The sequence below is a fragment of the Oncorhynchus gorbuscha genome, unplaced genomic scaffold (genome assembly GCF_021184085.1).
Source record: "Oncorhynchus gorbuscha isolate QuinsamMale2020 ecotype Even-year unplaced genomic scaffold, OgorEven_v1.0 Un_scaffold_7555, whole genome shotgun sequence".
Taxonomy (NCBI): Eukaryota; Metazoa; Chordata; class Actinopteri; order Salmoniformes; family Salmonidae; genus Oncorhynchus; species Oncorhynchus gorbuscha.
In genome coordinates, this window is record NW_025750920.1 from 267 (window position 1) to 11,392 (window position 11,126).

General features: G+C 41.6%; 1 protein-coding gene across 1 annotated transcript; it reads right to left on the reverse strand.

Moving 5' to 3' along the window:
• Positions 1-955: 955 nt before the first annotated feature.
• LOC124029755 (protein rogdi homolog) lies at positions 956-8,674 on the reverse strand. Its single transcript, XM_046341348.1, has 6 exons — positions 8,567-8,674; positions 6,523-6,618; positions 2,408-2,506; positions 2,172-2,285; positions 1,969-2,018; positions 956-1,157 (listed from the first exon to the last, which is right to left on the reverse strand). The coding sequence occupies exons 1-6, from the start codon at positions 8,672-8,674 to the stop codon at positions 956-958; spliced, it is 669 nt and encodes a 222-aa protein (XP_046197304.1).
• Between the last annotated feature and the right edge of the window lie 2,452 nt (positions 8,675-11,126).

Consider the following 11,126-nt stretch of genomic DNA (forward strand, 5'->3'; position numbering starts at 1 on the left):
TCTACTTCATACCAACTGACCCCAGCCTGAATCAATCTACTTCATACCAACTGACCCACAGCCTGAATCAATCTACTTCATACCAACTGACCCACAGCCTGAATCAATCTACTTCTTCAACTGACCCACAGCCTGAATCAATCTACTTCATACCAACTGACCCACAGCCTGAATCAATCTACTTCACACCAACTGACCCACAGCCTGAATCAATCTACTTCATACCAACTTTGACCCACAGCCTGAATCAATCTACTTCATACCAACTGACCCCAGCCTGAATCCAATCTACTTCATAGCCTGAATCAATCTACCCACAGCCTGAATCAATCTAATCTGACCCACAGCCTGAATCAATCTATACCAACTGACCCACAGCCTGAATCAATCTACTTCATATACCAACTGACCCACAGCCTGAATCAATCTACTTCATATACCAACTGACCCACAGCCTGAATCAATCTACTTCATATACCAACTGACCCACAGCCTGAATCAATCTACTTCATATACCAACTGACCCACAGCCTGAATCAATCTACTTCATATACCAACTGACCCACAGCCTGAATCAATCTACTTCATATACCAACTGACCCACAGCCTGAATCAATCTACTTCATATACCAACTGACCCACAGCCTGAATCAATCTACTTCATACCAACTGACCCACAGCCTGAATCAATCTACTTCATACCAACTGACCCACAGCCTGAATCAATACCAACTGACCCACAGCCTGAATCAATCTATACCAACTGACCCACAGCCTGAATCAATCTACTTCATACCAACTGACCCACAGCCTGAATCAATCTACTTCATACCAACTGACCCACAGCCTGAATCAATCTACTTCATACCAACTGACCCACAGCCTGAATCAATCTACTTCATACCAACTGACCCACAGCCTGAATCAATGCCAATACTGAATCGCAGCTACTCATTCACTTCAGTTTATTCTGTGGACCAATGGGAGTGTTGGGGAAAAAAGTGTCCTGCTGCCCACAGACGTCACCCACCTTGTCCTTGAGCTGCTGACAGAGCTGCAGCGAGATGGTGAAGAAGATCAGGGTGTTGTTGAGCCAGGGGACAACACACTCCACCTTGTGAACCTGGCTCACCTCAAACTTAGCATTGTTCAGCTCGCTGGGGGAAGACAGCAGGGAAAGAGGTCAACCAGAAAACAGTTGGTTGTATTGGAAAGGGAACTGTGTGTGTTTAAACAGGTTGGGCACTGTGTGTGTTTAAACAGGTTGGGAACTGTGTGTGTTTAAACAGGTTGGGAACTGTGTGTGTTTAAACAGGTTGGGCACTGTGTGTGTTTAAACAGGTTGGGCACTGTGTGTGTTTAAACAGGTTGGGAACTGTGTGTGTTTAAACAGGTTGGGAACTGTGTGTGTTTAAACAGGTTGGGAACTGTGTGTGTTTAAACAGGTTGGGAACTGTGTGTGTTTAAACAGGTTGGGCACTGTGTGTGTTTAAACAAGTTGGGCACTGTGTGTGTTTAAACAGGTTGGGAACTGTGTGTGTTTAAACAGGTTGGGCACTGTGTGTGTTTAATCAAGTTGGGAACTGTGTGTGTTTAAACAAGTTGGGAACTGTGTGTGTTTAAACAAGTTGGGAACTGTGTGTGTTTAATCAAGTTGGGCACTGTGTGTGTTTAATCAAGTTGGGAACTGTGTGTGTTTAAACAAGTTGGGAACTGTGTGTGTGAAAGTGTTCAGAAATGAGAGGACTCAGGGTTAGACCCAACAAGCATAATTTACTATGCAGCTGACTAGTGACAATTTTTATTTATTTAATTAAACGGTAGTTAGTATTGTTAGAGACACACGAATATCTTCACGTCAACCAGATATGAAATGGACATGAAAAGATCCTGTACTGACCACAGACAGTCCATCTGAACGTGTTAGTGACCGACATGATGTGAAGCCTTATATCAAGCAGAACTTACAACATGGCTCCGGGGTTGTGTAACACGGAGCTTCCAGACGGCTTGAAGTTCTGTTGAAACACCACAGGTAGACAAACTGATGCATCTTCACAATACCACATGTGATTACAGAACTAACAGCTGTGATCTTGTTTTGCGAAAGTCGTCTCAGGGATGGATTCGATCCGCAGACTGTATCTGCATGAGAGTTTGTGATTGTGTACCTTGGTGGTGTTGGGCTGCATTGCGTGCAGCTGGTAGACAGTCAGACACAGCTTACTCAGGTTGATATAGAAGTTCACCATCACATCGCCTGGCATTGGAGGAGTGAACATTTTCTGGAGAAGGAGAGAGAGAGAGAAAGAGACAGAGAGCGAGAGAGTCATTGTGATGTAAATTGCATACAGTAGACGGCGAGACCAGTTTCTCTGCTATGACCTATAACCTATGAGAGACTCACCATGAGGCCGCTGGTTGCCAGCTCCGGCAGGGTCATGGCTGCCGGAGTGGTGAGGCGGTTACGAGCCCTGGTCAGCTGGAGCATCACCGCGTCCATCAGCTACAACAACGACATCATCAGTCATCATCAACTACAGTCATCAACTGGGAACAAATACAACCTGAGATATAGAGGAAATGAAGAGATGCACTCTGGGATGGAAAAGTTGTTCTAGGTAATGAACGGGTACATGGTGGAGCAAAGTTGTAGTCTAATGATGTGTAGTGTAGTCTAATGACCTGTAGTGTAGTCTAATGATGTGTAGTGTAGTCTAATGGTGTGTAGTGTAGTCTAATGATGTGTAGTCTAATGATGTGTAGTGTAGACTAATGATGTGTAGTGTAGACTAATGATGTGTAGTGTAGTCTAATGATGTGTAGTGATGTGTAGTGTAGTCTAATGGTGTGTAGTGTAGTCTGATGTGTAGTGTAGTCTAATGGTGTGTAGTGTAGACTAATGGTGTGTAGTGTAGTCTAATGGTGTGTAGTGTAGTCTAATGGTGTGTAGTGTAGACTAATGGTGTGTAGTGTAGACTAATGGTGTGTAGTGTAGACTAATGGTGTGTAGTGTAGTCTAATGGTGTGTAGTGTAGTCTAATGGTGTGTAGTGTAGACTAATGGTGTGTAGTGTAGACTAATGGTGTGTAGTGTAGACTAATGGTGTGTAGTGTAGTCTAATGGTGTGTAGTGTAGTCTAATGGTGTGTAGTGTAGACTAATGGTGTGTAGTGTAGTCTAATGGTGTGTAGTGTAGTCTAATGGTGTGTAGTGTAGTCTAATGGTGTGTAGTGTAGTCTAATGGTGTGTAGTGTAGACTAATGGTGTGTAGTGTAGACTAATGATGTGTAGTCTAATGGTGTGTAGTGTAGTCTAATGGTGTGTAGTGTAGACTAATGGTGTGTAGTGTAGTCTAATGGTGTGTAGTGTAGTCTAATGGTGTGTAGTGTAGTGTAGTCTAATGGTGTGTAGTGTAGTCTAATGATGTGTAGTGTAGTGTAGTCTAATGATGTGTAGTGTAATCTAATGATGTGTAGTGTAGACTAATGGTGTGTAGTGTAGTCTAATGGTGTGTAGTGTAGTCTAATGGTGTGTAGTGTAGTCTAATGGTGTGTAGTGTAGACTAATGGTGTGTAGTGTAGGCTAATGGTGTGTAGTGTAGACTAATGATGTGTAGTCTAATGGTGTGTAGTGTAGTGTAGTCTAATGGTGTGTAGTGTAGTCTAATGATGTGTAGTGTAGTCTAATGATGTGTAGTGTAGTGTAGTCTAATGGTGTGTAGTGTAGTGTAGTCTAATGGTGTGTAGTGTAGTCTAATGGTGTGTAGTGTAGTCTAATGGTGTGTAGTGTAGTCTAATGGTGTGTAGTGTAGTCTAATGGTGTGTAGTGTAGTCTAATGGTGTGTAGTGTAGTCTAATGGTGTGTAGTGTAGTCTAATGGTGTGTAGTGTAGTCTAATGGTGTGTAGTGTAGTCTAATGGTGTGTAGTGTAGTCTAATGGTGTGTAGTGTAGACTAATGATATGTAGTGTTGTCTAATGATGTGTAGTATAGTCTAATGATGTGTAGTGTAGTGTAGTCTAATGGTGTGTAGTGTAGTCTAATGGTGTGTAGTGTAGTCTAATGGTGTGTAGTGTAGTCTAATGGTGTGTAGTGTAGTGTAGTCTAATGATGTGTAGTGTAGTGTAGTCTAATGGTGTGTAGTGTAGTGTAGTCTAATGGTGTGTAGTGTAGTCTAATGGTGTGTAGTGTAGTCTAATGGTGTGTAGTGTAGTCTAATGGTGTGTAGTGTAGTGTAGTCTAATGGTGTGTAGTGTAGTCTAATGGTGTGTAGTGTAGTCTAATGGTGTGTAGTGTAGACTAATGGTGTGTAGTGTAGACTAATGGTGTGTAGTGTAGACTAATGGTGTGTAGTGTAGTCTAATGGTGTGTAGTGTAGTCTAATGGTGTGTAGTGTAGTGTAGTCTAATGGTGTGTAGTGTAGTGTAGTCTAATGGTGTGTAGTGTAGTGTAGTCTAATGGTGTGTAGTGTAGTGTAGTCTAATGGTGTGTAGTGTAGTCTAATGGTGTGTAGTGTAGTCTAATGGTGTGTAGTGTAGTCTAACGGTGTGTAGTGTAGTCTAACGGTGTGTAGTGTAGTGTAGTCTAATGGTGTGTAGTGTAGTGTAGTCTAATGGTGTGTAGTGTAGTGTAGTGTAGTCTAATGGTGTGTAGTGTAGTGTAGTCTAATGGCGTGTAGTGTAGTGTAGTCTAATGGCGTGTAGTGTAGTGTAGTCTAATGGCGTGTAGTGTAGTCTAATGGCGTGTAGTGTAGTCTAATGGCGTGTAGTGTAGTCTAATGGCGTGTAGTGTAGTCTAATGGTGTGTAGTGTAGACTAATGATATGTAGTGTTGTCTAATGATGTGTAGTATAGTCTAATGATGTGTAGTGTAGTGTAGTCTAATGGTGTGTAGTGTAGTCTAATGGTGTGTAGTGTAGTCTAATGGTGTGTAGTGTAGTCTAATGGTGTGTAGTGTAGTGTAGTCTAATGATGTGTAGTGTAGTGTAGTCTAATGGTGTGTAGTGTAGTGTAGTCTAATGGTGTGTAGTGTAGTCTAATGGTGTGTAGTGTAGTCTAATGGTGTGTAGTGTAGTCTAATGGTGTGTAGTGTAGTGTAGTCTAATGGTGTGTAGTGTAGTCTAATGGTGTGTAGTGTAGTCTAATGGTGTGTAGTGTAGACTAATGGTGTGTAGTGTAGACTAATGGTGTGTAGTGTAGACTAATGGTGTGTAGTGTAGTCTAATGGTGTGTAGTGTAGTGTAGTCTAATGGTGTGTAGTGTAGTGTAGTCTAATGGTGTGTAGTGTAGTGTAGTCTAATGGTGTGTAGTGTAGTGTAGTCTAATGGTGTGTAGTGTAGTCTAATGGTGTGTAGTGTAGTCTAATGGTGTGTAGTGTAGTCTAATGGTGTGTAGTGTAGTCTAACGGTGTGTAGTGTAGTGTAGTCTAATGGTGTGTAGTGTAGTGTAGTCTAATGGTGTGTAGTGTAGTGTAGTGTAGTCTAATGGTGTGTAGTGTAGTGTAGTCTAATGGTGTGTAGTGTAGTGTAGTCTAATGGCGTGTAGTGTAGTGTAGTCTAATGGCGTGTAGTGTAGTCTAATGGCGTGTAGTGTAGTCTAATGGCGTGTAGTGTAGTCTAATGGCGTGTAGTGTAGTCTAATGGCGTGTAGTGTAGTCTAATGGCGTGTAGTGTAGTCTAATGGCGTGTAGTGTAGTCTAATGGCGTGTAGTGTAGTCTAATGGCGTGTAGTGTAGTCTAATGGCGTGTAGTGTAGTCTAATGGCGTGTAGTGTAGTCTAATGGCGTGTAGTGTAGTCTAATGGCGTGTAGTGTAGTCTAATGGCGTGTAGCGTAGTCTAATTGTGTGTAGCGTAGTCTAATGGTGTGTAGCGTAGACTAATGGTGTGTAGCGTAGTCTAATGGTGTGTAGCGTAGTCTAATGATGTGTAGTGTAGTCTAATGATGTGTAGTGTAGTCTAATGATGTGTAGTGTAGTCTAATGATGTGTAGTGTAGTCTAATGATGTGTAGTGTAGTCTAATGATGTGTAGTGTAGTCTAATGATGTGTAGTGTAGTCTAATGGTGTGTAGTCTAGTGATGTGTAGTGTAGGCATAGAAAATAGAGGAAACCCCTTCCCTGATAGATCTGCTATATCTGTTAGCTCCGCTATGACACAGAAAGCAGTTTATTTCTGACAGTAATTATCAGTGTTTTCCCTGGTGGAAACTAACCTCATTACCCTCGGCCCCAGTCTTAAAGTGGTAGCTGTGTGTGTGTTCCTACCTTGTTGACCTCAGCCCCAGTCTTAAAGTGGTAGCTGTGTGTGTGTTCCTACCTTGTTGACCTCAGCTCCAGTCTTAAAGTGGTAGCTGTGTGTGTGTTCCTACCTTGTTGACCTCGGCCCCAGTCTTAAAGTGGTAGCTGTGTGTGTGTTCCTACCTTGTTGACCTCGGCTCCAGTCTTAAAGTGGTAGCTGTGTGTGTGTTCCTACCTTGTTGACCTCGGCCCCAGTCTTAAAGTGGTAGCTGTGTGTGTGTTTCTACCTTGTTGACCTCAGCCCCAGTCTTAAAGTGGTAGCTCTCATCTCTACCACTCAGCAGCTGCAGAGCCTGATTCACATGGTTCCGAGCATCCTGGATCTGAGGGACAGAGTCAGTATTATTAGAACTGAGGGAGGGACAGAGACAGTATTATTAGATCTGAGGGAGAGATGGGGACAGAGTCAGTATTATTAGATCTGACATGGGGACAGAGACAGTATTATTAGATCTGACATGGGGACAGAGACAGTATTATTAGATCTGACATGGGGACAGAGACAGTATTATTAGATCTGAGATGGGGACAGAGATAGTATTATTAGATCTGAGGGAGGGACAGAGTCAGTATTATTAGATCTGAGGGAGAGACAGAGTCAGTATTATTAGATCTGAGAGAGAGACAGAGTCAGTATTATTAGATCTGAGAGAGGGACAGTCAGTATTATTAGATCTGAGGGAGGGACAGAGTCAGTATTATTAGATCTGAGACGGAGACAGAGTCAGTATTATTAGATCTGAGAGAGGGACAGAGTCAGTATTATTAGATCTGAGGGAGGGACAGAGTCAGTATTATTAGATCTGAGACGGAGACAGAGTCAGTATTATTAGATCTGAGGGAGGGACAGAGTCAGTATTATTAGATCTGAGACGGGGACAGAGTCAGTATTATTAGATCTGAGGGAGGGACAGAGTCAGTATTATTAGATCTGAGGGAGGGACAGAGTCAGTATTATTAGATCTGAGGGAGGGACAGGGTCAGTATTATTAGATCTGAGATGGGGACAGAGTCAGTATTATTAGATCTGAGAGAGAGACGGGGACAGAGTCAGTATTATTAGATCTGAGAGAGAGACGGGGACAGAGTCAGTATTATTAGATCTGAGACGGAGACAGAGTCAGTATTATTAGATCTGAGGGAGGGACAGAGTCAGTATTATTAGATCTGAGAGAGAGACGGGGACAGAGTCAGTATTATTAGATCTGAGGGAGGGACAGAGTCAGTATTATTAGATCTGAGGGAGGGACAGAGTCAGTATTATTAGATCTGAGGGAGGGACAGAGTCAGTATTATTAGATCTGAGGGAGGGACAGAGTCAGTATTATTAGATCTGAGACGGGGACAGAGTCAGTATTATTAGATCTGAGGGAGGGACAGAGTCAGTATTATTAGATCGGAGGGAGAGATGGGAATTTAGGAATGTGGCCAGGTTGGGTATTTCACCATGACTCCAGGGTGTACACCTCTACTCTGACATTAAATGCAATGGGATTTTGAATGACCACAGAGAGTCAGGACACCCATTTTAACGTCCCATCTGAAAGACGGCACCCTACGCAGGGCCATGTCCCCAAATGTAATCAGGGTTTGAAATGATTATGATTTTAATCTAATATTATATCTTTTTCGGCTTCTCGCGGTCAATTCGAAATCTTATAAATATTGGTTTTATTTCGTACTGACTCCCGACCATCCTCTCAAGAAAACGTTGTGACTGAATCTAGTTGATGATTCTTGGTTTAGAGGCAACAAAGGCATTTCACTGTACTTGCGCACATGACATTACAACTTGAAACGAGACAGAGAGACACAGAGAGACACAGAGACAGAGAGACAGAGAGACAGAGACACAGAGAGACACAGAGAGACACAGACACAGACAGAGAGACACAGAGACACACAGAGACACACAGAGAGACACAGAGACACACAGAGAGACAGAGAGACAGAGAGAGACAGAGAGACAGAGAGAGACAGAGAGACAGAGAGACACAGAGAGACACAGAGAGACACAGAGAGACACAGAGAGACACAGAGAGACACAGAGAGAGACAGAGACACAGAGAGACACAGCGACAGAGAGACACAGAGACACACAGAGAGACACAGAGAGACACAGAGAGACACAGAGAGACACAGAGAGAGACAGAGAGAGACAGAGACACAGAGAGACACAGAGAGACACAGAGACACAGAGAGACACAGAGACACACAGAGAGACACAGAGAGACACAGAGAGACACAGAGAGACACAGAGAGACACAGTACCTGTTGTAATTTCCAGTGCTTATCATCCCTGAATGTGAAATGCATCACTTGGTTGCTTTTAGCAGTTTTCAGATTGATGTCCTGCGAAGACAAAGCAATCAAACACATTACAGACAGAACCTGACATTGTGACATGTTCTCTACTAAAACACATTACAGACAGAACCTGACATTGTGACATGTTCTCTACTAAAACACATTACAGACAGAACCTGACATGTTCTCTACTAAAACACATTACAGACAGAACCTGACATTGAGACATGTTCTCTACTAAAACACATTACAGAGAGAACCTGACATGTTCTCTACTAAAACACATTACAGACAGAACCTGACATGTTCTCTACTAAAACACATTACAGACAGAACCTGACATGTTCTCTACTAAAACACATTACAGACAGAACCTGACATTGTGACATGTTCTCTCTACTAAAACACATTACAGACAGAACCTGACATGTTCTCTACTAAAACACATTACAGACAGAACCTGACATTGTGACATGTTCTCTACTAAAACACATTACAGACAGAACCTGACATTGTGACATGTTCTCTACTAAAACACATTACAGACAGAACCTGACATGTTCTCTACTAAAACACATTACAGACAGAACCTGACATTGTGACATGTTCTCTACTAAAACACATTACAGACAGAACCTGACATGTTCTCTACTAAAACACATTACAGACAGAACCTGACATGTTCTCTACTAAAACACATTACAGACAGAACCTGACATTGTGACATGTTCTCTCTACTAAAACACATTACAGACAGAACCTGACATTGTGACATGTTCTCTACTAAAACACATTACAGACAGAACCTGACATGTTCTCTACTAAAACACATTACAGACAGAACCTGACATTGTGACATGTTCTCTACTAAAACACATTACAGACAGAACCTGACATGTTCTCTACTAAAACACATTACAGACAGAACCTGACATTGTGACATGTTCTCTACTAAAACACATTACAGACAGAACCTGACATGTTCTCTACTAAAACACATTACAGACAGAACCTGACATGTTCTCTACTAAAACACATTACAGACAGAACCTGACATGTTCTCTACTAAAACACATTACAGACAGAACCTGACATTGTGACATGTTCTCTACTAAAACACATTACAGACAGAACCTGACATGTTCTCTACTAAAACACATTACAGACAGAACCTGACATTGTGACATGTTCTCTACTAAAACACATTACAGACAGAACCTGACATTGTGACATGTTCTCTCTACTAAAACACATTACAGACAGAACCTGACATTGTGACATGTTCTCTACTAAAACACATTACAGACAGAACCTGACATGTTCTCTACTAAAACACATTACAGACAGAACCTGACATGTTCTCTACTAAAACACATTACAGACAGAACCTGACATTGTGACATGTTCTCTACTAAAACACATTACAGACAGAACCTGACATTGTGACATGTTCTCTACTAAAACACATTACAGACAGAACCTGACATGTTCTCTACTAAAACACATTACAGACAGAACCTGACATGTTCTCTACTAAAACACATTACAGACAGAACCTGACATTGTGACATGTTCTCTACTAAAACACATTACAGACAGAACCTGACATTGTGACATGTTCTCTACTAAAACACATTACAGACAGAACCTGACATTGTGACATGTTCTCTACTAAAACACATTACAGACAGAACCTGACATTGTGACATGTTCTCTACTAAAACACATTACAGACAGAACCTGACATTGTGACATGTTCTCTCTACTAAAACACATTACAGACAGAACCTGACATGTTCTCTACTAAAACACATTACAGACAGAACCTGACATGTTCTCTACTAAAACACATTACAGACAGAACCTGACATTGTGACATGTTCTCTCTACTAAAACACATTACAGACAGAACCTGACATGTTCTCTACTAAAACACATTACAGACAGAACCTGACATTGTGACATGTTCTCTCTACTAAAACACATTACAGACAGAACCTGACATGTTCTCTACTAAAACACATTACAGACAGAACCTGACATTGTGACATGTTCTCTACTAAAACACATTACAGACAGAACCTGACATTGTGACATGTTCTCTACTAAAACACATTACAGACAGAACCTGACATGTTCTCTACTAAAACACATTACAGACAGAACCTGACATTGTGACATGTTCTCTACTAAAACACATTACAGACAGAACCTGACATGTTCTCTACTAAAACACATTACAGACAGAACCTGACATGTTCTCTACTAAAACACATTACAGACAGAACCTGACATTGTGACATGTTCTCTCTACTAAAACACATTACAGACAGAACCTGACATTGTGACATGTTCTCTACTAAAACACATTACAGACAGAACCTGACATGTTCTCTACTAAAACACATTACAGACAGAACCTGACATTGTGACATGTTCTCTACTAAAACACATTACAGACAGAACCTGACATTGTGACATGTTCTCTACTAAAACACATTACAGACAGAACCTGACATGTTCT

Bases quoted from the DNA above. Each gene is read 5' to 3' on its own strand.
- LOC124029755 (XM_046341348.1), bottom strand. From the start codon at position 8,674: ATGTGTTTGATTGCTTTGTCTTCGCAGGACATCAATCTGAAAACTGCT. The intron at 6,619-8,566 runs GTACTGTGTCTC...TCTGTCCCTCAG, and splicing joins AGCACTGGAAATTACAACAG to ATCCAGGATGCTCGGAACCA. The intron at 2,019-2,171 runs GTACACAATCAC...GTGTTTCAACAG, and splicing joins TGCAGCCCAACACCACCAAG to AACTTCAAGCCGTCTGGAAG.